This window comes from Theobroma cacao, chromosome 2 (genome assembly GCF_053813885.1).
Source record: "Theobroma cacao isolate CCN51 chromosome 2, ASM5381388v1, whole genome shotgun sequence".
Taxonomy (NCBI): domain Eukaryota; kingdom Viridiplantae; phylum Streptophyta; class Magnoliopsida; order Malvales; family Malvaceae; genus Theobroma; species Theobroma cacao.
The window spans coordinates 4852756-4880103 of record NC_142640.1 but is presented as its reverse complement, the minus strand read 5'-3'; the positions used below and the strand labels follow the sequence as shown (position 1 = coordinate 4880103).

General features: G+C 36.1%; 5 protein-coding genes across 7 annotated transcripts; 1 reads left to right on the top strand and 4 right to left on the bottom strand.

Moving 5' to 3' along the window:
- Positions 1-1697: 1697 nt before the first annotated feature.
- LOC18607882 (SWIB complex BAF60b domain-containing protein) lies at positions 1698-7964 on the bottom strand. Its single transcript, XM_007042288.3, has 9 exons — positions 7564-7964; positions 7154-7271; positions 6849-7023; positions 5690-5885; positions 5136-5250; positions 4827-5001; positions 3064-3117; positions 2743-2918; positions 1698-1970 (listed from the first exon to the last, which is right to left on the bottom strand). The coding sequence occupies exons 1-9, from the start codon at positions 7845-7847 to the stop codon at positions 1845-1847; spliced, it is 1419 nt and encodes a 472-aa protein (XP_007042350.2). The 5' UTR covers positions 7848-7964; the 3' UTR covers positions 1698-1844.
- A 480-nt stretch (positions 7965-8444) lies between these two features.
- On the bottom strand, positions 8445-12168 carry OTP51 (endonuclease). The gene is made up of 2 exons (XM_007042286.3): positions 11569-12168; positions 8445-10597 (listed from the first exon to the last, which is right to left on the bottom strand). Exons 1-2 carry the CDS (start codon positions 12160-12162, stop codon positions 8720-8722), a joined length of 2472 nt encoding a protein of 823 aa, XP_007042348.3. The 5' UTR covers positions 12163-12168; the 3' UTR covers positions 8445-8719.
- Positions 12169-14820: 2652 nt separating this feature from the next.
- On the top strand, positions 14821-19092 carry OST1 (Protein kinase superfamily protein). Of its 2 annotated transcripts, XM_007042282.3 has the most exons (10): positions 14821-15168; positions 15270-15459; positions 16003-16077; positions 16158-16259; positions 16389-16442; positions 16533-16625; positions 16869-16961; positions 17980-18084; positions 18163-18261; positions 18493-19092. In XM_007042282.3, the coding sequence occupies exons 1-10, from the start codon at positions 15161-15163 to the stop codon at positions 18784-18786; spliced, it is 1113 nt and encodes a 370-aa protein (XP_007042344.1). In that variant the 5' UTR covers positions 14821-15160; the 3' UTR covers positions 18787-19092. The 2 variants fall into 2 exon arrangements, with proteins under 2 accessions (XP_007042344.1, XP_088659353.1); XM_088803227.1 differs by having other exon boundaries at positions 14824-15451.
- A 726-nt stretch (positions 19093-19818) lies between these two features.
- On the bottom strand, positions 19819-22921 carry EMB1273 (embryo defective 1273). 2 transcript variants are annotated; one of them, XM_018115864.2, is made up of 4 exons: positions 22491-22921; positions 21019-21450; positions 20512-20758; positions 19819-20184 (listed from the first exon to the last, which is right to left on the bottom strand). In XM_018115864.2, the coding sequence occupies exons 1-3, from the start codon at positions 22599-22601 to the stop codon at positions 20528-20530; spliced, it is 774 nt and encodes a 257-aa protein (XP_017971353.2). In that variant the 5' UTR covers positions 22602-22921; the 3' UTR covers positions 19819-20184; positions 20512-20527. The 2 variants fall into 2 exon arrangements, with proteins under 2 accessions (XP_017971353.2, XP_007042342.2); XM_007042280.3 differs by having other exon boundaries at positions 21019-21447; positions 22491-22916.
- A 253-nt stretch (positions 22922-23174) lies between these two features.
- On the bottom strand, positions 23175-27053 carry LOC18607878 (Putative N-acetyl-gamma-glutamyl-phosphate reductase). Its single transcript, XM_007042279.3, has 15 exons — positions 26915-27053; positions 26757-26824; positions 26444-26605; positions 26202-26309; positions 25928-26014; positions 25782-25832; positions 25624-25695; positions 25162-25281; positions 24861-24921; positions 24675-24755; positions 24339-24418; positions 24143-24232; positions 23808-23936; positions 23582-23716; positions 23175-23460 (listed from the first exon to the last, which is right to left on the bottom strand). Exons 2-14 carry the CDS (start codon positions 26808-26810, stop codon positions 23609-23611), a joined length of 1203 nt encoding a protein of 400 aa, XP_007042341.3. The 5' UTR covers positions 26811-26824; positions 26915-27053; the 3' UTR covers positions 23175-23460; positions 23582-23608.
- Positions 27054-27348: the final 295 nt, after the last annotated feature.

Genomic DNA, 27348 nt, shown 5'->3' with positions numbered 1-27348 from the left:
CATCAAGTTGGAACCCAATAAAATTAAAGTAGTTCCATCCTTCCATTATTATTCCACCAAAATCGTGCCAAAAATTTTTAAAAAAAAATGAAACATTTATTTGATATGTTTGATTCTTATTTTTTAAAATAAAAATAAATAAAAATAATTTAAAAAAATCAACCAAACAAAATCTTTAACATAATATTTACTAACAATTGGAAATGAGAATAAAATGAGGAGTTGAAATTCCTATTACTTAAATTTGCTCGTTTCCCCAATAGATGGGTACAGGGAAGAGTCCATCTAGGCCCAAAAGGAAAGCTCGTTTGTATATATTTTGATATCGTGAGGCATCGTCGGATGGTGCGCGTGGCACATCAGGGCTGATGGAATCGGTTCGCCGCGTACCATCGGCGGTGCTTTTAACGTTTCGAATATTGATGGGTCCCATACTCCAAAAGATTCTCTTGCTTCTTATATTTTCCCACTTTTTCTTTTTATAAATAAAATTTCACATCATCCATTCAATCAGGGATCCCTCTTTTTAATTGTTTTTCTTTTTGCTGATCAAACGTCTCTTCTCTGGCTTCTATTTTGGGCTCGTTTTCTTTTTCCACCCACTCTTCACTATTCCAACCCCAAAGAAAATATAAAGTGTCCTTGGCACTAATTACCTCCCGCTGACACCCTTGCCATCATTGGCCTTCTTCCATTCCTTCACATACCCCTCATGGTTCATTGAAATTACAGACCCATAGGCCAGAAAAGAAAGAAAGAAAGAAAAAAGAAATATCTACCAGATGACTTACTGATCTTTGAATTGAGGTCAATTTGGTGTATAAATGAGGAACCATTACTTCAAACTACCACCCAAAAAACAAAAAACAGAAAGAAAAGAAAAGAAAAGAATAAATACAATGATGTCCACGTGATATTCTAAACTATAAATTCTTATCATGGCAATGGCAAATGCCAACATTGCACACAATTCGCGCGTGAACTCCAGCTAACACAAAAATGTGAAAACAATGCATGTGAACACAATTCGCACATCGCTCTTAAACGTTTCTAAGGGTGGTGGAAAAGAAGTACTCACACTTGGCCCAAGGTTCCCAACCTTAAAACCAACAACTAATGTACCAATATAAACTAATGAAATCAGTTATTTGTTCCAGCATATTACATTAATTGATGACAAAATCTTGACGACATACTCCCAAGACATGTACACACCCTAGTAAAGATCATGGCCAATCCCTTTCTGCTGATATAAACTAAAAACAACGTCTAGCAATTGCTTAAAGCCCACCAGTTGGATAGCACAAAGTACGCCATCCACATCCTGGAAACAAATTTTGTTGCAAAAGGATCAAACAGGCTATGAAAATTCTTTTGACTTTGTTGGTCCCGGAAAGACCAGAATGAACAACAAACCAGCTTTCTAGATGCTCACGTTTCATCTTTCCACTTTCTAGTTGTCCAAATAAAATTCCAAGTTGTGCCCTCCTATGCAGATCATGTAAAGAAGGTAAACCCCACACTAACAACTTTTTTCTCCTACTTTCCCTACCCTCCCACCCAACCCAAAGAGAATGAAAAAGTAAACAAAAAGAGCGACTGCTGAAAACCCAAACCAAGAAAAATGGTGTTGGGGAAAAGACAAAGTGGCAAAGACAAACAAAGGTACATGATATCATGTGGGTAACAGCAGAAAGTTTTAATCAACTTCCTCAAAGATGCTGCTTCCATTTCTAGGACATGTTAGGCAGTACACAATTACCAGACAACAGCCAAAACCTAATTTCATCTCAAAGCAAAATTGCCCACTTCCTATGGGCTTATGTTATATACAGAAAAACAACTCACTGTTCCATCTTGATGAAATGTGTGGTCAGAAGCTTTGGGATAGTAAAACCGTTGAAGGAGTCCACCTCCAAAAGTTCTTTGAGTTTATCATCACATAAAATTCTCCTCTTATCAGATGGATCCTTTTGAAACACAGAAAACAATGAGTAAGATAAAGAATTCATGTTCCATTTAGAATAATGTAAATAAAATTTCAAAAAAGAAGAAAAGAATAATGTAGATAATATGAAGCACAACAATTACAAGAAGTATCTTATCACAATTTATTAATTGCAGCCGCTGTATGCATTTAGTTAAACACAGATACAAAGCATATTCGAGCCTGAACAAGACAATCTTGACAAGTGATCCTTGTAAAACAAATTGGACATGATTCAGAGGAACCATATCCAGATGAAATCAAGCAACAATTTCAAAAGCTCAGTCCTGACGGTAAAGTACATTTTGCCAGCAACAATTTCAACTTGGCCCAGGCTAAAGTTCAGATTTTGAGAGGGAAAAAGAAATCATACACAGTGCTTATAACCATATGACTTTTTTAAACTTCATAATAATCATAAAACAAAAAGAAATCACAACAGCATTGCAATTTTTGCTAATATTGACAATTACGAGGATATTAATGTATGGTATCCAGTGGCAAGATGTAAATTTGTGAAAGCCAACCTATGAAGCTGATAAGCAGCCTGGAATTAATTCATAAATTAGGGAGCTCAGCAAGCTATATCTAGCAAAATAAACATGTCTGAACCAAAGCTTGTTCAATTGCCAAACATGTACAATTTCTGGAAGAGATTCAATTATTCATCACATGAATGGAGATTTTATCATCCAAGCTTGTTACCAAAAATCAGAACCACAAAGTACCAACAACAAAGAACAGCAGAGGCAAACCTGCAGATCATTCTGTTTTATGTACTCCCACATTCTCTTCACAACGTCAGCACGAGATAATGCATTTTCACCAGTACCAAAAAAATTCACTAGAGCATCTGAAAGCGGAAGGGGAGCAAGAAAACCAGAAGCCCCTTTCTTCTGCCTCTTTTCTTTCTGTTTTGGCTCAAATGGACCTGAATAGTTAAAAAATTGTTAGATAAAAATCCTCAGAGCAATCATCAGTGAACGAAGGTATATTATCCCTTTTCTTGCATGAGCAGCCAAAAACATGCAGGTCCCCAGCAAGCTCATAGCTAATTCACTTGAAAATTTACTCACCTCTTTCTCTTCCTTGCTTAGATTTCCTTTCAATTTTTGTTGAGTCAGCTTGAGCTGCCACATCAAGGAAACAAACAATTTATTCAAGCAATGAAGACATACTTTGTAGACAAACAATAATTCAACAGAAACAAAGCCTATGTATAGTACTATTCATATAGTAATGCACAAGAGCAAATCCCCACAACAAACAATAAAACAATCAAACTTCAATATAGAAAAAGAATTTAAGTAATGGTTTTTGGACAGAATGATTCAAATATAAAGTACAAACCTTTCAGATGAAGATCCTATCAAACTACATATGCTTGCTATGAATAATTTAAATCTTTCGATGAATAAAAACCAAAGGGAAATATAAGCCCTTAAAGATACATACTCAACCTTCAAGCATGAGGTATCTATGTTAAACTAGACATAACAAGGATCTTAATATAGGAAAAGTATATGGGATATTGAACCTGCACTCACCAGACATTTTGAAGTAGTACAAATTTCTACTTCAGTAAAGGTACCTAAAACTAGTTTGTAGGTTTTGTTACTGCTCGCTCAATTATCACCTACTGGTCATTTTGTTTATTTACAAGATTTCATATGGATTATGAATCTCCTGAGGGAACTAACCCAAAAAAAAAACACAGAAAGATATTATCTAACACAAAAAGAGATTATCTTTCAGCTGGTTTAAATTATGGCACAGAAAAAGAGATTGTATTCAGAGATAGAAAAAGATATTACAAAAGGCGTAGAATGTGGAGATTGGGCAAAAGCAGTCACATAAACAAATATGAACCACTTAAACCAGGCTAAATGGACAATGTGCTGTTAGAGATTCTTATATTTGTAGCTTGCATGAACTTCGAGGGCAGTTTAGGCCAGAAACTAACTGCAAGGTTTACTATACAAACATCTCAAAACCCTAAATCAACTACCAAGAATTTAATTAAAAAAAAAATTGATATATAACTGAATTTTGATTGCCAAAACCTTAAATCCCAAATCTCAATATCTCAATCATCCAAAAAGCCAACTCTCTCAATAGTATGATAATAACCTACTTATATGGACTGCAGAAAACCCTGTATTATGTCCACATAAATATAAAGTCACTATAAGATAAGCTCAAACAATGAATGCTCTACTTTCTGAATTTCTGTCAAAAATAAGTATTCTTCGGAATCTAAAAAATAATACTCCATCACAAACCTATTGCTAGATAAATATTTCAAAAATCACAAGAAACATGTTTAAAGTATATTTCAAACGTGCTAAATATTAAATTAGTTTCACTGTGTTGAAGGAATAGTTGAAAAAATCAACCCTTCAATAACATTAATAATTAGAACTAATTAACAAATTAGAATAAATCTTGTATTCCATTTTACCTCAATTTTACATGCAGCATAATTGAGAAAATAAAATTTCCAAATATCAATTGGTATCATATGAATAGAAAAGTCAAAGCATCCCTTCCTAAAGAAAACTTACCAACTTTGCATTTATACAAAAGTCAAGGATCCCCTTTTATAAGAAAATTTACCAACTTTGCATTTATACATAATAATTTGAAGGGGCCATCTTGTTAAAGCACATCAATAAAATAAAAGTTACTCCAAATTCAAGTACCAAGGAAAATTTAAAGGCAAGAAGAGCCATGCTAGCGTTTGGCCAACCAGGACAAAATGTGAGGTGAAAACAAAGACCACATAATATTTATATCAAAATCTCATGAACTATAAGGGAAATCCTGTTTAAGACGATACCATCTTCCTCATTTAATGGCCATATGTGTTTGGACAGAGCTTTGTTCATCTGAAACATGTTGATAGTATTTACGCGAAAAATAGCGTGCAATGATTGATCACATAGTATATTTCGTCTGTTCTTTGGATCTTGCAAATTCTTTTCCCGGATATAGGTCCACAATCTCTTGACAACCTAGAAGTAAGGGTAAAAGAAGGGGGAAAAAATTTCTTCAGAATTAAAGTGCAATTTTCATTCAAAAAGTTTCTTTAGATAATATGAATTAACAAGAAGTTGAAAACGAATTTTCCAAAACTTTGCTTGCATACCTCTGTTCTGGCCAACTCAGGTTCTCCAATAAATGCTTGAAGTTGTGGAGAAAGACTGCACAACTTAGTAAACCCACCTCCTCTTCTCTTGACATCTTTATCAACCTTAGCTGACCTACAATAATTTTGTTAAGAAACTTTACACCAGCAATCAGTAACTTAAGAAATATTGCTCTTCAGTATATTTTCAATAGCAACATATTTCAGCATCCATCTATTCTACTCTATCTAATAGCACGGGGATACAACCAATGAAGGACAACCTAAAACCATGAAATCAAGGGATCCATGCAACTGCACAACTTGATGAAATGGTACAAAACTTAAACAAATATATATACCAGAAACTAACAGTATAGTTGCAGTTTGGAACTTGTCTCCCTATCTCACAATTGATTACTAGTTTCACAAGGAAAATGTATAGATAGTGGGCTGGCATTGACCATACATATAGGATTGACAATGAATACATATAACTTGATTAATGGTTTTCAGAAGTACAAGCAAACACCAACAAAAATGATAGTCAGAAAAAAAAAAGAAAAAGAAAAAACCTTTTGTTCTTGCTTCCACGTGCATTACCCTCTTGCTCTGGCTCTTGCTCTTCTTCTTCTTCTTCTTCTACTTCTTCCTCCTCCTCCTCCTCCCCCCGCTCCTCCTCCTCCTCCTCCTCTTCTTCCTCAGCATTTTTAGCATCTACTGATACAGAATCATGACTATCTTCACATTTCATCTCATGCTTTACATTTTCTGAATTTATGTTGATGGCATAGTGTTAATATCTAAACAACCCCATTAATCATGCAAGTTCATGATAATGCCTTCAGAGGAAAGACATAAGAAAATTATAATATACCATTAGTGAAACAAAACTGAAGTTCAATGTGGAAGCCTGTTTGTGGAAGTTGAAGTTGAAATTGCAGAAAAATGTAAACATCCTAAGGTAATCCAAGACTGGAAGAAATAGATTAGTTTGCACATTGGAAATATTACATATCACATCCATTAGAAAGAAAAATAACCTATGAAAGCAGAGAAAATAATACGTTTACAAATTGCTAGCAAGACATAATCGCTAACACTGAAATGTTCTTTATCTTTCGTCAACATGTGTTATTTATTTATTTATTTTTGTGGTATCTATGATTCATGTGCAACAAATTTTTATATCTGTTTCTATTTTATCATCTCCTAAACAACTATTGGCAATAGGTCAATGGCTTAGGTGCTTAGGGCCTCCAAAGTACATGGAAAGTACTGCTTCCCCATTATAACCATCTTCTACTACGACTAGGAAATTATAATAGGAACCATCATAAATAAAATGTGTTTATCTAAATTTAAAAGACAGGCCCTACAAGCCCGCTAGAAGGCTCTCTCACTCAAGCTTATCATTCAAATCAATTACTATAAAGGAACCATAATAAAGGACAGTTTTCCTCACATTACTTGTTAGCAAAAAATGCAGAGAAAACTTTCGATACTGGCAAATTTAAAACTTGTGAGTCCATGTGTGCATGTGTCCAAGTGTCTTTGCATTGTATAATTAATCAATTGCAATGATCAATGTAGACATAGTGGGTCTGGTTCCTTTAATGCAAATAAAAAAGGAAATCACCCTCATAGAGCTCAATATGTAAGTTACATGGGCAAAAACTAGAGAAAAAGGAGCATCCATAGCAGATAAATAAAAAATGCATCCAAAGAAAATACCATCTTCTGCACTTAACGGCCAGATATGCTTGGTCAGGGCTTTATTCATTTGAAACATATTAATAGAATTTACGCGAAAAATGGCACGGAGTGATTCATCACATATAATATTTCGCTTGTTCTTTGGGTCTTGCAAATTGTTCTCCCTGATATATAACCAAAGTTTCTTCACAACCTACAAGCATAGTAAATGAGAAAGTAAAAGTCAAATAAGGGATTCAGATTTTCCAAAATTACCATTGTGAAATAGTACAATTAACAAAAACAAAAATCCGCAAACAGACGCCGATAACCAGTAGACATACCTCAGTTCTAGGCAATTCAGATTGTCCCACTACTTTTTGAAGCTGAGGAGAAAGGCTACACACTTTCTGAAAGCCACCTCCTCTTTTCTTGACTGGTTTATCCACTTTACTTCCTCTCCTAAATAAAAACAAGGCAACAACTATCCACAATATTAATACCAGAAACTTGCGATATCCTAGCAATTCAGATGACATATCAATTCTTACATAACTCAATTGATTATTGCAAAGCAATCATAACCAACAATAAAACGTAAATTAACAATCTTTTCTTAATTCATTCTTTAAAAGAAAAAACAAAATGAAACTTGATAAATCTTTCCCTTCAAAAATGAAAAGTAAACAGTTAAAGCGCCTCATTTCTTTATAAACCTATTAATAATGATAATAAAAAACATAAAAAAACCTGCCTTGGTTTTTCGCTTCCTTCTCCCTTGCTTTCTTCTTCTTCATCATCATCTTCTTCAATCTTTGCATTTTCAGATTCTGGTCCCTGTTCTTCTTTTTCATTTTCTTGATTTAGGGTTTCGAGGAAAATGTCGATTTGGTCCCTCACAAAACCTTTTCTGTCAGATAGGTCGACACCGAAATCTTTTTCAAGTTGTCTCCGTACGCTACCAGCAGTGGCGGTGTCGAGGTCGGAATCCCGTAGGATTTCTCGGAGTCGGGTCACGAGGTCCGAGTCCGATACCATCCTTTTTTTTTAATATAAGAAAAGAATCTGGTTTTCCGGTTATATCGAGAGAGACTTTGAAAAGAGCGGAGGAGAAAGGGAGCTGCGCTGCCTGTCTTTTTCGTAAAATGGAGTCTCATGCAAGTAAGGTGAAAATGCAATGTAGAATGGAAAAGGGCAGCCGAACAAGGGCATTTTTGGAATATTGTTTATTCTAAGAATTTTTTTTTTTTTTTCAACACAAAGGATGCTTTAGCAAATGTTAATATCATTTAAAATTTTATTGTAAAAAACATTTTTCATTAAATACATTATCTTCATCTAATTAAATAACAACTAATTTTTTTAATACATTTTATTTTATATATTAATTATTTTTTTTATAAATATAATCTTTTGCAGTCATCTATAAATAACATTTAATATTTGCCTTATTCATGTAACACGGTTAGTCCGAGAATTACACGTACTTTTCGTTAGGTAACCTTTTGCGGAAAAAGAGGTATTGTTGGGTTTGGGTGATAATCCAAAAACCAAATGGTAATTGGGCCGCAGCCTGCCTAATTTCAATATTGGGTCCACATGCTTGATTGGGGCGTTAATTGAACAACCATGATCGACCATAAAATGAACACATACACAGAGTATATGCTCTAAGATAGTATACATTTGAGTGGTTCAGTAGTTAACAGGTATACACAAATTACCCCTGCAGCCGCATAATACCACCAAGCCTTTTGGGCTGAGAAGTCAAGTGTCCTTAGCTTCAGAAACCAGAGAACTTGACACATTCAGTTTTATCACCCTTAGCAATTGTTAACCAAAAATTCTGATGAATATGTTGAACCACATTCTAATAGAAAGAATGGCATCATTTGTTTGTATAAGCCTTACTAATTATCGTCCTCGTTGTAATCAGAAGCCTTTTCATCAGAATCAGATGCACTGTTGAAGTTGATATCTTGAGATTCGACTGCATAACCATCCGTGGTATGACTGCCTATCTTCAAGAAATCTTTCAAGTCATCTAATATGTAGGGTTCTACCAGTTTCCAAAACCACATAGAATTTCTTCCTAGAAATCCTATCCAATACACTTTCCCCTTTCTCTTCACTCTGCAATGAAGAGTCTTTGCTTTCAATGTTTTTACAACCTTCTCAACACCTTCACGGCTTCCTTTCAGCTTCAAAAGAATATCCCCATATGATGTTTTGTAGCCCCCATACATATACCAGTATGCAAGAACAAGGGGGGAAAGCCACCGGTGAATTAGCTTTGGGATCACCGGTTGACCCCTTGGCCAAAACTGGTCTGCGTAGAAACCAAAATATGAGTGGGAGATGGTACTGAATTTGTGTGGGATATCATCATTACCATCGGTTGGCTTACTAGAAGGATGTAACCACTCATGGTATTGATCATGAATATGTCTCTTCAAAATAGAATGTGTAACAGAATTCTGATTAAACTCAAACCGTATCATGTGATTCTTCCTCTCTCCATCTGAGTCTATCTTTAAACCACCCAACAGCAACCCCACCAAAATCTGTCGTTGTTCTTTGCTTAACTTTAAGCTCACAGGCTTCTTAACCTCTTTCCTGCTCAAGCTAAGGACATAGTCAAGCTTTTCAATCAACGGAGATTCAATTTCATATTTCTTTTGGCACATCAGATCATATATTTTTTCTGCCTTCAAAAAATCTCCAGAAGAGAGGTATCCACCTAAAATGGTATTGCATGATCTGGCATTAACACCGATTGTCGAGTTACCATGCATTTGGCCAAAAATTTCCCCTGCTTTCTCAAGATTACCAACTTTAACCAAAGAGTTCAAGTATATATTGTAAATAGTACGATTGGGTCGGCACTTCTCTAGGCACTCCAAGAAGGTTGACTCCAATTTATCATGTAAGCTCATATTGAGGTACATATCTGTTAGCTCAATGTAAGATGGCATAAGTGGCTTCTTACCACTCTCCATGAATTCTTTCATGAGGGATTCTGCAAGGTCCATTTGCTGGGATTTACATAAAACCTCTATGATTTTGTGGTATGCAGCAACACTGGCAGAACCCAAATACTTCTGCATCTGCCTGAATACCTCCAAAGATTTCATAATTTCTCCAACCTTTGCATAAACTTCCATTTTATATACAAAAGCTTGAGAAGGGATATTGCCATTGGAATCAAGTAGTTTGAGCCAAGTTCTTTTGGCTTCCTCAACATCCCCTTCCTTTGAACAAGCTCTCAAGATAGACACAAGCACTTCTCTGCCCTCCTCCATACCTGCTTCTTGCATCATTTTCCTGAGTGATTTAATCCTTTCTTTATCCACTGTATCCTGATAGCTATGCAACCAAATTAGGCCACCATAGATATCTTTTTGTACCTCAAGGCCACATGTTTCTAAATTGTGGAAGATAAACTCAGCCTGTTTTAGATAATACTTTGAAGAGCCTCCTGGTTTGCTCAAAAGAGCTCTGAAAAGTGAGTTATGCAAGCTAAGACGTGGTTGGTAACCTCCTAACTGAATCATCCGATTGTAAATGCTACATGCTTCATCCAAGCAACCGTGAACTGGTGAACTAAGATATGCAACAATCAAAATATGAAATGTAGATTCACTAGGCACACGTCCCTGGTTGATTATGTCATCAAATATCTCCCGACATTTTGCAAACTTTCTCTCCTTGCCCGTGTAGTCTGCTAGCTTGGTAGCAAGAGCAAAATCGAATCGATACCAATGTTGCTGCATCATCCACTTATAGACCTGCAACATGAAAAAGATAAGAAAACCATTCACAAAACTGTTAGACTTTTGTTTAGGGGTTTTATCTAGAACGCCGCTTGTTTTTGAGATTATCCGTGTTGAGTATGCTGCCAAGTGCTCCTTGAGCAGCTGCTTCTTTCATAATCGTTCATAATAAGCTTCTCTCATGTTAGCTTCTATGCCAACAGGAGTCTCTAACTTCTCAAAGTTTAAGACTCCCCATGGCATTCCAGCTTATCATTAATAAAAACCATCTTTCAGAAAAAAAAAAAAGTTAAGGTGCCAAGCCAAACCCAAAATATACAATCTAACAGCCAGAAAAGATAATTCACTCCAACTTTAGAAAGAAGGTAGGCAAGCAAACCTACAACCTAGTTCAGCAGGACAGCAGGCAACAGCAATTCAGACAATTAAGTGACACTGAATTCCCCATTCTCTCCCACTTTTAAAACAATTCAAAAGTATTATAGAAACAATCAGAACATTCCCGCAATAAAAAATACAACAAGCAGAATCAGGAAGGAATCAACAGACAACAATATCATACTTTTTGGCATGTAGCAAAAGTAAACCCTTTTGAGTTGGAAAATTACTTGTAACACGTAGGGATCTTCACTTTAGCAAAAATAAGCGATCCTGAAATATTTCCACCATTGGTTAGCTTAACTGCCTTTTTGTTCCTTCTTCCTTTTCTAAGACCATTTAATACCCTACAACTTGCCCAAGTTAACTAAAATATTAAGTATCACAGTGTGAAACACTAAAATAGATTAAAATTTCGACAGGTCAATCATAACATGAATTTATTTACCAAACCAAATAATTGTCTTTCTCAATTTTATTATTATTATTATTTTTTTTTTCCAATCATAGTATCAAAGTTGTAGCCTCTAACATCAAACTGATGATGACCCACCAAATATTCCTTAGACTGTAAGCAAAACATTATCAAAATCTAAAAGAAAAATTACCCTGAACCCGGTCTCATTTTCGCGAATTCTGATAGAATGAACCGCCAAGTAAGTAGCATCCTCTTGCCTCATCCACTTCTTTTGCGCATTCAAAATCCTAACCAAAGTCCCCGCCTTGTGAGCAGGCAACTCCTTGCAAAGCCAAGCAAGCTTCGACCTTCTCCAATGTTCAGGTAACTCTTCCAACTCCTTCACTTCCATCTCCGGCGCAACCAAATGCTTCATATCGTTCCCCGCAAAAACCCCACCATCATCTTCAAAAGCAAATGCTTCATTCTCAGTGTTTGAAGAATCCCACTTCTCTTCCCCTTCCTTCTCAGGGATGAAACTAACGGGAGCCGCCGAGAAGGAGGAAGAACTGAAGAAACGGTGGCGGGAAAATGAAGGGGGCAGTTGTGGGGTAGGGTGGGGGATACGGGGGCGGAAAACGAGGACTTTGGTGTGGGAAAGAGGGCGGAAAAGGCGGAGGAAAGAGAGAGAAGAAAAAGGGTTAGTGCGCATAAGGGTTTTGCAGGGGGTAGGGTTTAAGGAAGGGAAGCTGGTGGTGATGGTTGTTAGAGTTGGGGAGAGGTCTTGCGCTCTGTTTACTAGCATTTTCTGCCTATGCCAACCTTCTTTCCTTTTGGTTCTTGAGACTTTGTTTTTGATTGGCGACAAGAGATAACGTTTGGGCTCAGGTGCCAGCCACCACTTATTGTATAATTAGTTGGGCCTAAACCCATTTCTTCTTGGCCTGCCTTAGGGCATTGAATGATCTCATACATAATTTATTGTTCCTTGAATCCTTGACAAGATTTATTGATTAAGTAGGATATATTAGTATATAACATATGCTAAAGAAATAACCCTTTTGATTAACTCAGTTGTGTCAGAATTTTCACACCTTAAGACAAGATAATGTGTACGAACATGATTAAACCATTAATTCAACATTCTCAAGCACTAAATGATTCAATAACTGTGAGTTTAACCAAATCAGACTGGGAGATTTAATCTGCTAACATGTACTGACTTTTTGGCTTATGCATATTAATTTTACATTAGGCATGTAACCTTTTTTTATTCATTATCAAGTCATGTAGGAGTCAAACTTGTGTTATGTCTGGCAGTCCTCAATAAGTCCATATGGACTCAAACTTGTCCACTGACTAGTTAGTTTAGGCCAAAAAAGGGTTCATTTTATGGATTCTTTATCAGTTTGCAGATTATTTATTGATAGTCCTGGCATCCTCTTGAATTAATACTTGACTGGCACCTTTCAAAACTAGCAAGTTCAGACAGGAAAGTATTTTCGAACCTAGGGATCTTGTTAATTCAGTTTAATCCTTTTGTCACAATCTCAGGTTGCTGTTAGCCTGGAAATCAATCTTTTGGCAAGAGATCAGCTCAAGGCTGATGGCTGAAGGGTATTGACAAGGTCACTTAATTTTCATCTGTCACAGTTAGCCATCAAGTTGTTGACACATGTTCAAACTCTCTAGATGCTCATAATGGGGAAAGTTTCTCTGGATAATATTGATAGCTCTTGTCTGACAGGTTTAGTTAAGGGAACCACAGGTTTCATTTCCACCAAAGGATCAGTGCCTGGGTTTCCCTCTCTGTTAGGGAAATGCTTTCCAGAAACACCAATAATTGGGGTGTCATCCTTGTTGGCACTGTGCTTGGAAGTGTAATCGCACCAACTCAACTGAGCATGAAAAAGACAGTACTCTAATAAAATGATCACAAGGAAAACTATCTCATCTGCCTTTTCTTTTTCTTTTTATTGTTTTTGTCACTATACCATCACTTAATTGGTTGTCCCATTGTTTTTTCATTTTTATGTATATATATTTACAGAAAACTTGATGTTCCTGCAAGACTTCATGTTGTTGAAGTCACCTTCAAGTGATCTTTCTAGCCACGCTCTTTTTTTATTTAGGACGGAGGACAGAAGACAGCAATGCTGAAACCAGGGTCGCCCATGGTTTTCCAGGCCTCATTTGGGAAATTCCTCATGGTTTCAATGATCATACAATCCCCCATGATCACCTTTAGAACTCATATTTTAAGCTTTAATATATACATCAGCAAATTGCTTTTTAATGATTCTTTCATGCTTATTGCATATATGTAATCAACATGCAACTTCTTCTGCTCGATTAAACATGAAAATAATCTGTTAACTACCATTCAGCTCAACTCGGAGCTAGCTTCATGATTTCACGACATTGCTTGGTTGACAAGACATATATATATATATATATATATTTATATAAACCTTGAAAAGCAAGTTATTTGCATCTAAAGAGCTAATTACTTCAGATGATTTGCCGCTAAAAGAAATACTTTTTGGTTATGGATATGCATCCATATTCCAAGCATATTGTTAAGGTTGGCATCCATGTTTCCCAGGTATTTTTGTTATGATTTAGCTACCTTGATCTCGAAACAAGAAGCCCAAATTTTCTCCAAAATGAAAAAAAAAGAAGATAAAATAACTTCAACTCTCTTTCTAACGTAAACGTAGAAAAATTAAAAAAAAATATTAAATTCAATATTTATGGATTATATATGATGCGAACTCAAAATTTTACATGAAAGCTAAAAAAAAAATTATATAAAATTATAAATCAAGTCAATAATGTTATTTGAAGCAAATATTAATTACTAAAAGGTGACGGACCGCTAGCCCGCCACCACCTTTAACCCTCTACACACAGCAGCTTGCAAACCCCAACTACCAAAATTCTTGTAACCACATTTATACTCCAATATTTTTATACTTGATTTTGCAGGCTGATATCAGTTAAAAGGTTTTCTAGTTGTTTCACTATGAAATTATTAAATAACCTTAAATGAAGGTTGTAATAACCTGTATATATATATGAGTTCAAATTTTGCAGTTTGTGGTATGTGACTGGTCATGTTGGGCAGCAAATCAAGTGTTGAACCGTTTCACATAACTCCAAAGAGTTGCCCTCGTAAGTTGAGAAACCTTATCCAGGTAAAAGCCCCAAATCAGTCATTTCGGGACCAACCTTTCAGACGAGACAGACAACAGAGAAAAACACCATGGACAATCCAGTCATTTCAGCACACTTTTTCACTGATTCATAGACCAATCATCGGCCGATTCTTCTCCCCTGGAATTCCCAAACTCTAAAGGAGCCAAAATATGTCTCTTTCTCTCCCTTCCTCTCAGTTTTGGATAAAACAGGAACAGACCATAAAAAAAAAAAAAAATTTAAAGGAGAACCCATTAAAAGTTAGTAAAAACTTTCTTTTAAACAGAGAGGAAAGGAAAGTAAAATCTGCGGTTAGAAAAAGAGGGGAGGAAATAAAGAGGCCATATAAAATCCTTCAAGAAAGAAGAAGTTCACGAGCTCTCTTCTTGGTTTCTTTCTTAAATCTATCCCCAGAAAATCATTCAAAAAAGGAAAAGAAAGAAGAAGTTCAGGTGGGTAAAGATTTCACGGGCAAAAACCCATTTCTTCACCAACCAAAACAGAAAAAAAAAAAAAACACATCAAACGGTTATTGTACTGCCACGTCACCCCACCACCATCACCGCCTTACTCGATCTCAAACTGGGTTTCTCTGAAACCGTGCTATGATAATGTGAGTGCTTTTTGTTTGGCCCTTTTCTTTTTCTTTTTCTTTTTTTTTTTTTTGGTCTGGGGTTTCTCTTTTTAAAGGTTTAAGCTTTGGTCGAGTCAAAGAGAAAAGAGAGAAATGGATCGATCAGCAATAACAGTAGGACCTGGGATGGACATGCCAATCATGCATGACAGCGATCGTTATGAACTGGTTAGAGATATCGGTTCAGGGAATTTCGGGGTGGCTAGGTTGATGAGAGATAAGCAGACTGAGGAGCTTGTTGCTGTTAAGTACATCGAGAGAGGTGAGAAGGTTAGTGTCTTTTATTATTACTTTGAACACCAAAAGTTTCTGAACTTTTTAGTGATTTTTTCTGGGTTTTCCATGTTTGGGAATTAATGGTTTTCTTTTTGGTGGCTCAGCGTGAATGGATTTAAATTTGGTGAAGAATTATGTGCTTTGTTGCATGTAGCTTTTTGGAGTTGGAATTTTTTTAGTTAATTGCTAGTTTAGATGATCAACTTCTTTCAATTTCTTATTTGTGTTTATTCTGTGTGTAACATGCTTTCCTGTATTAGTGAATGGGAAGTAATGGCCCCTGTGGGTCTTTAAGTTACTGTTTGATGAAGTTTAATTTGGCAGCTGCAAATGCAATTTGTTGATGTTTATTTTCTATTTTAGATTTCTTACATAAAGGGTATTGAATTTAGAAAATCATTTGAGACGGAATGTTTGGAACTCGATATGCTATAGTTGATGTTGATGTGAAATTTTGCACTTGCAAAATGCGTCTATAAAGAATTTCTCAGTTTGATTTTGTGTTTCTTTTTCCTCTTTCTGTGTTGTGTGCAACAGATAGATGAAAATGTACAAAGGGAAATTATCAACCACAGGTCACTAAGGCATCCAAATATTGTCAGATTCAAAGAGGTCTATTCCATCATTAAGGTTTATTATATCTCGTGTCATCCTTGAGAAAGATTTAACTTGTGATCTGTTATTTGACATAGGTCATATTAACACCAACCCATCTGGCTATTGTGATGGAATATGCATCTGGAGGAGAGCTATTTGAGCGGATATGTAATGCAGGCCGGTTCAGTGAGGATGAGGTTCTTATTCAACAGATTCCAAACACCCCCTTCTCTCTCTCTCTCTCTCTCTCTCTCTCTCTCTCTCTCTCTTTTTTTTTCCATTAGTGCTCCGGAATTTTCTTTTATGTAAACTGGTATGTTTTGCAGGCACGCTTTTTCTTTCAACAGCTTATATCAGGAGTTAGTTATTGTCATGCAATGGTGAGTAACTTTAGTTTTGTGCTGTTACTTTTGTGAAAGAGAATACAAGTTGACTCAGCTAGATCCCTTTTGCTGAATTCCTCTCTAAAGCAAGTATGCCATCGGGACTTGAAATTGGAGAACACATTACTGGATGGGAGTCCAGCTCCTCGTTTGAAGATTTGTGACTTCGGGTATTCCAAGGTACCTGATCTGCCTTTTAGCATTTGCATGTGCCAATGTGGAATTTAAATTTTTAATGTTCAATTTTGAAGCAAAATATTGTTTGATCAGTGCATTAAAAGGTGTTTGCAACACATTCAACTCCTTCCTTTTGGTGAGGGGTCCCCTGTTTCTTTCCTTTTTCTCTTTTCCCCTCCCCTTTTCTCATTTCATTGTCTTTGATTGTCCGTATACATTTATGTTGACATTGTATAGTTTTACCAGTCTTCAGTACTGCATTCACAACCTAAATCGACAGTTGGAACTCCAGCTTATATAGCTCCTGAAGTGTTACTAAAGAAAGAATACGATGGAAAGGTAATATTGCCTCTTATTTTTCTGGATTAAAAACTTTCATATATTTGTCAGGTGCAAGTTCTGTCCAACAACGAATGTTGTGTTCTCAACTAACAGGCTTCTGCTTTATTGTTTCAAAGAACTATTCTAGTCTCAGCATGTAAACCTTTTTTCCTGTATTAAACCTTTGATAGCAACATTAATCGCCTCTTCTGCTGTCAGTTATTAATTGCTTTATTCTCCTGTCTTACCTGAATCACTCTGGTGCTACATTGTTTTATTGGCTTTGTGTTTTAAACTTCTCTGCATATTAATTAAGAGTGATAACTAGCTAACATCATACCTTACTATAATTTGGTTGAAGATGAACGGTGCAAAATCTAAGGGATTAGGCAATGTAATCTGCCAGGCACCATTTAAGAACACTTTGGCCTGTGTGTTTCCTCCCTTTGATTTCAGTACATGTGTGATAAATCTAATGCTTCTGTGCATTGTTCCTGTTCCACTAGAGGCTACATGTTGCATAAACTGACCAGTTCTGACAGGTTAAGAATAGATTCTAGTGAGAAGACAATCTGTATTCATCCTACCAGTTCTCAGAGGTTAAGAATACCAGTCTTAGTTTAGTTCAGTCGACCCTAAAGGAAGATGTAGAATACTTTTGAAGTTTGACTCATTCATAGTTTCTGTTATGTGGACTCGCTTAATGGATGGAGTAGGACATGTGAGGCAGATTAGAAATGTGATCTGGCAGGAATGACATTTTCAACTACTTGCTGAGGCTTGAGTTCTAGCGATTGAATCTTATAGCTAAATAAATTATTTTGTAAAATCTGCATGATGGGTATATTGTTCAATTGTTGCTGTGCTTAATGTTTTAAGGTTCACTTCCCAATCAAAATACTTCAATAGAGTATTATGGTATTGCAGTAGTATGAGGGCAATTATATTACATTCACCCTAAGCACATGCAAACTCATGTTTCTCTTAGTAAGAAATATACATGCTAAATTTATCTTTTTCCAATTAAATATGTCAGGTTGCGGATGTCTGGTCTTGTGGGGTAACCTTATATGTTATGTTGGTTGGAGCATATCCTTTCGAAGACCCTGAGGATCCTAAGAACTTCCACAAAACAATACATGTAAATTCATTTCTCTTTCAATAATTGAAAGTGGAAACTTTTTTAAAATCTTGACTAATAAATCGATGGTTCTTGCAGCGAATTTTAAATGTCCAGTACTCAATCCCTGACTATGTCCATATATCTCCTGAGTGTCGTCATCTAATCTCAAGGATTTTTGTGGCTGACCCAGCGAAGGTTAGTCCTCTGTTTGTGACCTGAGTTTATATTCATGCCTCTGACATTTCAGGATCAGTGCTATTATGCTCACAAATCACAAACACTATCTATTGATGGTTTATGTTTTATTTCTCGAGTAATGATGTAAAATAACTCCTAATAACCATACAAGTTATAAGTTCCTCTTCCCATGGTTCTTAATTCATAAATTCTAAGTCTAATACTTCTGATTGATCTTTATTGCAACAGAGGATATCCATTCCTGAAATTAGGAATCATGAGTGGTTTTTAAAGAACCTGCCAGCAGATCTCATGGATGAGAATGCAATGAACAGCCAGTTTGAAGAACCTGATCAACCAATGCAAAGTGTTGATGATATTATGCAGATCATCTCTGAGGCCACTATTCCTGCAGCTAATACAAATAGTCTGAATCATTATTTGACTGGTAGCCTGGACATTGATGATGAAATGGAAGAGGACCTGGACAGTGATCCTGAACTTGACATTGATAGTAGTGGAGAGATAATATATGCAATATGATTCTGATAGTGCCCGTGTGCTGAGAAGGGTGGTCATCCAATGTTCATTGAAGTTTAACCTTGGAAATTGAAACTTTGGGTGGGAAAGGACAAAGGGGGTATCATTTTCTTGAAAGTGGGAGACAGTATAGGTACGGATTTCTCCGTCAAGCGAGAATCCTGCTGTGTGCTTGTGTTCTCTGTATCACTAAATGCCCTGCCACTTTGAAGTGGCATTATGTACTGTTTCTGTAGTCTTGTAACACCTGTAATGAAGTGTTAACGTTGTCTTTAATTGTACTGGTGACTCTGTCTCCATTTCTAGAAAGTTTATGACTCACAGGCACAGCTTACAGTTCATGAAATGGTCCTCTTGCTCTAACATAAACTACAACTAGCCTTGTTTAATTTAAAATTGGATAGTAATTAATAGATTTATAAGTGGATGAACATGGCCATCCGAATCAGGGTCAATTTGACTGTGTTTAATGGAATAAAATTAAGCTGCAATGGGCAACGAGTATGCACTTATCTCCTGTTTTATTAGGTTCTGGCCAATGGAATCTCACCTGGCATGTATTTTGCGCAGCACCAGAAGGATCAAAGGTCAAATTTTCTGTCGTTATCACTAGCCATATCATCATTGAATATTTATAAAAGGGATCCAACTATTCTCCTTTTCAAAAAAAAAAAGAAAAAAAGCAGCAACTCTGCTAATTCAACCAACAGATGTTTGGCAAAGCACCTACTCAAAAACTTGTCCCCCTCAAGGAACCTTCTTCCTCAATGCGTTATAAGTTGCAGAATGATTCGTTGATCAGGGATGTTTTCAAATGAAATCCGAATGCAATAAACAGCAGAGAGGTTTTTTTTCTTTCTCTTTTTCTTTCTGAAGAGGCAGAATCTAGGTTTATGTTACACACCCTGGACAAATACATCTTCAGTGACGCAAGGATATGGGTAAGCTTAGAGTTTTCCTCCGAAGAATGGGCTTTAACAACTGACCTTAATTTGGTATGTATGTTTGAGCATGAGCTTCCTTTCTTGTCCAAGAGACAAAGTAACATATCTATTTTCCATATATGGCCTAGTTTCCCACAAAGACTAAAACGGTAATTGATGTATGAAACACTTGTCGAAACTATCAATGCATACAAGCTTTTAACCATAGCTAGGACCATATCCTCGTGATATTCTGTCCTGGCCACAAGATCATAGGGCGTGCTAGTTTTCCAGTCTCTCTCAAAAACTCAAGGTTGAATTAAGGAAAATACAAAAATGGCATTGGTGTTCAAAGTTTCAAGCCAAACATCCTAAGCACCAGCTTGTCTGATCTCCCAGCCGGAGCCTTCTCCAATTTTGATAAAATTCTCCTAAACAGCCTGCTCTCGCCAGTTTTTTCTCAGACTCAGAATGCCACCTGTTATAAAATGGGAGATATTAGCAATGCCATCAAGAAGTGAATATATGACCTTGGTAATTTTGAAAGTGAATCTTGATTACTACATAGTTACAGAAAATAAAAAAAAATGTTGGTAGAAATGCAAATAACCAACTTCACAATTAGACTTCAGTAAATGATCAATTAAAAACATATCTGACATTTACCGGTTGTTTTCAGAGGGACAAATTCGATTATCCCTACACCTGGCTATCATGTGATAAGATTAAAACCAAAAGTCAACTGCACAAACTACCATTCATTTTCTAAGTGACAGACATGGATATCAGGTCCAAGCACTTTTACCTGTTCAGATTACAGCCTATTCAGTTTCAGACTCACTTGAATTTACCAAACTATTCGGCAGCACAGCTCCTGATATATTTTTGGGTCTTCTATGCCACAAAAACATAAACCATAGGGTCCTCAATAGTGCCCCATTTGCAAAGTGTGGAATGAAAATGCGCCCCCAATAGGGGTAATATGGGCCTGGCAATTTGATCAATGTAAAGATTATTACAATTGCTATTAGGTGCCAGGGAACTTCTGCATCCTGAAAATCAAGTCAAATGATCAACAAATTGTTATGTGCTGACATTTTGGATAATATCTATACTTCAATAAATTCTATTCAAATGTTACAACAACAAACTTGTCCAGACATTTATTTCTCTATGTGCTGAATTCTATGGGGAGCACAATGGGGGGATGCTGTGAGGAACATCTGCCATAACTCAAATTTACCAGAAACACCAAGCATATTATGATGTAGATTCCCAACATCTTTTATTCATTAGTGACAAAAATACTTACCTTGAGAAGAGGAGAAAGTTCCAATGCAGTTTCTTTCAAAACCCCCATGAGTACAAAGCCAATGAGTAGGGGAACAGGGATAATTGTCAACTTCTTTTCATGTGCACAGTAGGACATCTCACTAAGGGAGGACACTGCCAGTAAAGGTACACTTAAATATTTGACAACTGCCAATATAAGATCAAGTATGAGTTGAACAAAGTTCTCCAAAACTCTGTTCCAGGGGAATCTCTTCACCGGCAGAGGAGAACTGTCCCACAATCTTCTTGCCTTTTCTATTACATGGTCAAAATTTATTTTTTCAGGATCACCTGATTGACCTGTCGCCATATTTATTGCAGAACAGATACTTGTTTTAGTACTCCAAATGACTTGATTTTGTTTCATAGTCAAACTACATCTGTGTGCTTCAAGATACTGAGATGAATCCTGCTAAAAATAAAAGCACAACAAAAAAATAAATAATAATCTCTAGAAGATAAGAAAAAATAGGCAAAAACACAATAATAAGCAACCCATTGACCTTGAAGACCAAACATCACTGTCTTATTCCCTTGGATCAAAAATAGATAAATAAAGATCACTTCCAGCTAAATGGAGAATATTGTTGCAGATAATCCCGTTCATAAAAGAGAGGATGCATGAATTTTGCACACATTCAAATGAACAATTATACTTTTAAAGAAGAACATAGTACTTGCTTCTTATTACACAGATTACAGAATGAAACTTTACAAGCAGATTCGCCAAACAAAATCAAGCAAAAAGGAATTCATATCCGGCAACTAAGAAGAGGTATACCTCAAAGGACAAAAGAAGATTTAACAATGCCACAAATAAGTCCCTAAAGTGATTGTCGAAACTAATTTAAGAACTGAAATACTTCTCTTATTTGAGCAGAACAAAACATGTGCGGTACACATATCATTTTTATGCTGCTTCCGACTTACTAAGAATCCCACAACCACCTATCTAATAACAACCTATTATAAAATCCTGGAACCTTCTTCTCTCTCCTATGAACATAGTCAGATGAAGGCATGGGGCGCCACCTTAAGCGGCCAAAGCTTAATATAAGAGGAATAACAAAAAGCAGTATTAAAGGAGCCCGTTTCGTCAGGATTAAGACTAACAGAATACAAAGTAACAAGGGATTAAAGAAGGCTAATGGAATGAATGAACGTGAAGCTACCATAGAACATTGAATACAATTAGACACTTCATCCCCAAAAATAAATGAAGCTGCATCGCATATTACAACTAAGATTACGGCTTTATAATTAGGCAATTCAAGACCCATTTCCAAAATCTATTTTTTCATTAGCCAAACATTTGTAATGTAGAAACATAAAGAGCATAAACCCACAAATAATAAATCCAATTAAAAACAAAACGCAAACCCCAAATTCAAAATGAAAAGCGTTGTCTACCCAACGTATACAGGAGAAAAAGGAGCAAGAGAAAAGCTTTACCTTGAGCTTATGAAGAAAAGGAGAATGAATTTTAAGAGACATTTTAGGGAAGCCATGGAAATGGGTAGAAGCAGATAACAAGTGAGAGGAACATGGATTGGTTGTTGCCATATTCGATAATCTCAAAGACCCTTTTCAGAGATTTATGCTAAACGCCTTGAAAATGGGTTTTTCATGAATTGCACCAAAACGACATTGTTGAAATTGTCGTGGAAGACTGGGTCTGGGAGGGATAAGATCGAAACTTTTGATAGTTGGAACTCTTTCCTTTTCTTAGAGCTTAGAGCGGAGAAGCGTTTCTGTTGATGAAGGGTTTAAGGGGTGGAGCCAGGATCTGCTAGTGCCACGGCTATTTTACGCAACCGTGAATCTTGCCTCGGATCGGGTTAGATTTTGATGTCTACGGATAAACAGTGGCAATTACGGAATATTCACAAAAACCGACATGAAAAAGATCAATGTCCAAATGGAGGAAAGAACAATTGGGCTACTCATCAATGATACTTATTTTTCAATCTGTTCAGGTGGCCTTATTATCTCTCTAATTAGTATTGTTTGCTTTGGCAATGTCCAGAGGGTTGAAAATGGAGTTAGGTATACTTGCAAGGAAATAAAAGTTAATTATTTTCCCAAGAGAACACTAGAATCAGATTATCAAAAGCCAATGCTAATTCATACCAAGGCTTTTGGCAAATCAGGCTTTCATTTTTTTTTTTTACTGCAACACAATTATTGATTTATTGGAGAAAGCAAAGATGGAAATTGGGGCCTTCCATAGATACAAAATCATCTTATTTTCTATGGTACAACAGAGGAATTTAGCCCATTTTAGCAACTAACTACTGATTTCCAACAAAACTTGGACTGCATCTTCAACCAAAGACTCTTTTATTCTACTTGCTCAGGATTCTGGAGACCTTCAAAACAGGATGGAAGCCTTTTCAATTTCACTATCCCACTTCACGGCCACCTGCAAGAACCAATTAAATCAGGCATTTAAGCTAAAGAACTCGAAAGCTGGTGCCAAATTTTGCATGTTTATTACTTGAATATGACCACAATAGAAACAGAAAGTGAAGTAATAAACTTACTTCAGAAGGGAAAAAAGGAAGAATATGTCACGGAAACAAGGGCTGGTAGAGAAGCCCTGTATTTTCTGGATAACCTAGCATTATGTTAAGATTTTGAAGTGCTTGACCAGAAGCTCCCTTCACAAGATTATCAATCTGCAGAACAGGTTTTAAGAGCTCAGAAAACAATGAGAGGACACTATAATATTTTGCATAGGATGTGCATATGCTGAAGGTTAATACATACAACTGATATGATTATTGCCCTTCCAGGGATTCGATCAGGAAAGACATTCATAAAACAATAGTTAGAACCTCGAACATTATGAGTATGAGGAACAACTCCCTTGTCTAACAATTTTACAAATTCTTCATCCTGCCAAAAAGAGAAAAAAATAAAGTAAAATTAGTATTTAAGACCCAAACACCACTGAGATGAACAAACAAGAGTCATATAGACTAGCAGGTATAGCAGGCACAAGCCCACATGCAACCTGTAACCATTTAGAACCCTACAATAAAATAAGATATACCTGACAAATAAAACAAAGTATAAAACCAATTATGTTAGATAAGATGTACCTCATAATATTTTCTTAATTGCTCATATAAATCCTCAATTGTCACTCCTTGAGACATTTCCACATATATTGTTGATTGCATTCCACGGGTCTGATATGACAATCAAGGAAAAGAGAGTCACATGTTCTTAATTCCTTTGAAAGGAAAGAGAATAGAAAGCTATTAATACTAAAACTCAGCTTATTACAAATCTTACCATTGGCATTAGGTGTGGTGTGAAACTAACAGTTATTTTTGAATGTGCAGCATCAGATAGTCCCTGTTCAATTTCTGGGGCTGCAATGAAAACAGAACAAATATTAACACTGTAATAACTTAGGCCTCCAGAGTTGCATTAAAACCAGATATTCCATCTAGCATAGTTCCATCAATAGATGAAGTACCATTATCATTTCCAAATTAGGCAAAAAGAATACAACAACAATAAGAATATAACAAATTTAAACAGGTCAGGGTCCATCTACCTTAATTACGAGATGAAGACAACTAAGTAGACCCCAAAATCAAGATGCATAGGATTCCACATACTCACCATGGCGATGTCTTGTAACACCGTAAGAATATATTCCTTCAGCTATTTCAGAGTATAAATTTGCTTCCTTGGCTCCACGTCCTGCAAAAGGTAATCTAGATCAGAATTGCTACAAAGAAATGCAGCAACATACAGAAACTGTTGTTAAAAATGTGTATGAAGATATAAAAGAAGGAGAAAACCAACCTGCTCCACTCACACCAGATTTTGAATCAATAATGATATTTCTGTGTTCAATGAGTTTAGCCTGCAAGTTAAAGGCAAATCAGTAAAATATTGGATGTCTAATATTATTAACTAATGATAAATTCACATGGGCATAGCATCAGTGGTACAGCAATCAAGCAAAAAAGATTATCAAAATGGGTACACATATTACATGCATCATTCATAAAGCATCTATATCAACAAAAATTTAAACATCAGCTACTCAAGTGAATAAACGTGTGACATAAAACAACTTAAAACACAAGAAAATGGACACAACCTTTATCAAGGGAACAAGTGGAAGCTGAATAGATGTTGGATAACAACCAGGATTAGCAACTAGACGTGCACTTTTCACTTCCTCCCTTAAAATCTCTGTCAAGCCATACACAGCTTCTTTCTGGATTAAGGTGAAAACTAACCAGTTAACATAAAAAGTAATATCGAGAAAAGCAAAACAAAAACTCTCAATGGAAATGTCAAAAACAATAGCATATGACACCCTTTCTCAAAAAACAACTGGGTAAAGGATAGAAAAATCAATCAGTTACAAGATAGGTTGGCAGAATAAAATATAACCAGAGCTCATTCTCAACAACAAGGTCCAGTGAAGTATAGGAAATCTGAGGTGCTAAACAGAAATCTTCCCACTGGAACTTGAAGTCATATATGAGTAGGTACAACAACCTTTGCAGCAGTAAAAATTAAAGGATTATATGTATTTTATTAAATAAAAGAAAACCTGCAATTCTGGTGCACTATGGGGCTGACCATACCATTCCTCATATTCATCAATATCTCTCAGCCGAAAGTCCTGAAATTATTGCATAACACATTACATGAGCAGACAACCATACACCAGGCATGCAAACAGATCTTTAAAAGAATAAAAAACAATACCGCAGAAAGATCAACGATCTTCAAATGGCGGGGGAGGCCTTTGATGATTTCCTGAAAATATTTAAATTAACAAAATTCACTATGATAAGAAGACTATTTTGAAGTAAGGAAGATAAGGTTTGTCAGGTTATGAAGGTACAGAGCACCTGTGTAGTTCCATGAGGCAAACAACAGAACACAGCATCCACGTTAGAGAAGTCTGCATCCTTAACCGAAACCATAGTTGGCAGATTCTGCAAAAAACAAATGGACTCAATCACCATCCAAAAGAGACACAACAATGACATACTTGACCAGCCTTAGATAGTAGGCATAGCCACTACTTTTAAAATTTACAATTCAATATATTGCGATGACAAAATTCACTCTAGCCCCAAAATTAAAGTTCATTGTCGGAACATAGGAAGAGTTCTTGCTTACTTGTGTTATCAAATGCGGAAACACTGAGCCCATTGATTGGCCTGCTTTTCTATCAGCAGTCATCAGCGTAATGCCAAAGTATGGATGGTTTGCTAAGAGCCGAACAATCTGTGAGAAAATAAACAAATACATAAAATAGAATCAATTTTTATGCTACCAGTTAGCAATTAACATAGAGATAAATAGCACATAACAAAAACCTCAAAGCTAAAGATATAGTGTAAATATAAGAAATTTCAAACCTCAGCTCCAGTATAACCACTAGCACCCAGAAGACCAATGCGAACTTCCTTTTTGTTCTGTTGTGAAGATTGCATACATTTTGTAGTTAAGGCTGAGGCTCCGCCTACATTGAGCCTCACTTTTTCATTTCGATTCTTCAGTTTTGAAATCTTTCCTTCCTCCTGAAGTTTTGAACACCCAAAGTTAGGTTTTGGGAAAAAAAGATAAATTAACACCAAAAATTCAAGTATCTTGAAACTAAGAACTTTGATTTTGTTTCTTTTCTAGCATTTCCTGGGGAACCAAACAATGAGCTTTCGTTTGAAAACAAACCTTCCATAAATATCCTTGATTGCAACAAATTGAACTGAAAGTTGCAGTGCTCATTTTGTAATCAAATTCTGCACCACCAAATTCAAAAAATGAAAAAGTTAAGCTTTAATAGACAAAATGTGATCATGTTTGGATTATATAGGAGATTGCACACTTACTGCCGATTGTAAAATCTGGGTTTGTTTGGAAAGAATAAATAAAAAGTTGGTCTCAAATTGTTCCAAGTGAAAAAGATGATGCTTGAATTATTAGAGAACCAAAATAAATTCCCAAAACCCTAGATGCAAAAGGGTTTTGTTTTGTCTTGCCTTGTTCGTAACTGTATGTCGAGTGTCCATGGAAAACTCCGTGCAACCTCGTGACGTGGGGAAACTAAAAGAGAGCACGTGCGGAGTCCAACGGACTTGATTCGAGCAGCCAACTCCCAGTCGCAACTCACGCTCTCGAGACATCGCGAACACAGAAATTGACCAATCTTTAAATTAAACAGTGCTAGTTCTAATTGAGGAATCAAGGGTCTTTCACATACGTCAGTGCTTAGATATTGGTGAAATTAAAACCTTGCCATATTTACTTAAAAAATTAATTAGAT

Bases quoted from the DNA above. Each gene is read 5' to 3' on its own strand.
- LOC18607882 (XM_007042288.3), bottom strand. From the start codon at position 7,847: ATGGTATCGGACTCGGACCTCGTGACCCGACTCCGAGAAATCCTACGG. The intron at 3,118-4,826 runs GTATCGTCTTAA...TTGATGTGGCAG, and splicing joins GCCATTAAATGAGGAAGATG to CTCAAGCTGACTCAACAAAA. The intron at 2,919-3,063 runs GTGAGTAAATTT...TTAACTATTCAG, and splicing joins TAAGCAAGGAAGAGAAAGAG to GTCCATTTGAGCCAAAACAG.
- OTP51 (XM_007042286.3), bottom strand. From the start codon at position 12,162: ATGCTAGTAAACAGAGCGCAAGACCTCTCCCCAACTCTAACAACCATC. The intron at 10,598-11,568 runs GTAATTTTTCTT...TTCATGTTGCAG, and splicing joins AAAATGAGACCGGGTTCAGG to GTCTATAAGTGGATGATGCA.
- OST1 (XM_007042282.3), top strand. The intron at 16,260-16,388 runs GTTCTTATTCAA...TATGTTTTGCAG, and splicing joins GCCGGTTCAGTGAGGATGAG to GCACGCTTTTTCTTTCAACA. The intron at 18,262-18,492 runs GTTAGTCCTCTG...TTATTGCAACAG, and splicing joins TTGTGGCTGACCCAGCGAAG to AGGATATCCATTCCTGAAAT.
- EMB1273 (XM_018115864.2), bottom strand. From the start codon at position 22,601: ATGGCAACAACCAATCCATGTTCCTCTCACTTGTTATCTGCTTCTACC. The intron at 21,451-22,490 runs GTAAAGCTTTTC...TTTTATTTTTAG, and splicing joins CTTTTCTTCATAAGCTCAAG to CAGGATTCATCTCAGTATCT. The intron at 20,759-21,018 runs GTAAGTATTTTT...CTTGATTTTCAG, and splicing joins AACTTTCTCCTCTTCTCAAG to GATGCAGAAGTTCCCTGGCA.
- LOC18607878 (XM_007042279.3), bottom strand. From the start codon at position 26,810: ATGAGCACTGCAACTTTCAGTTCAATTTGTTGCAATCAAGGATATTTA. The intron at 25,833-25,927 runs GTGCTCTGTACC...AAATATTTTCAG, and splicing joins TGCCTCATGGAACTACACAG to GAAATCATCAAAGGCCTCCC. The intron at 24,922-25,161 runs GTTGTGTCCATT...TTTAACTTGCAG, and splicing joins CACTTGTTCCCTTGATAAAG to GCTAAACTCATTGAACACAG.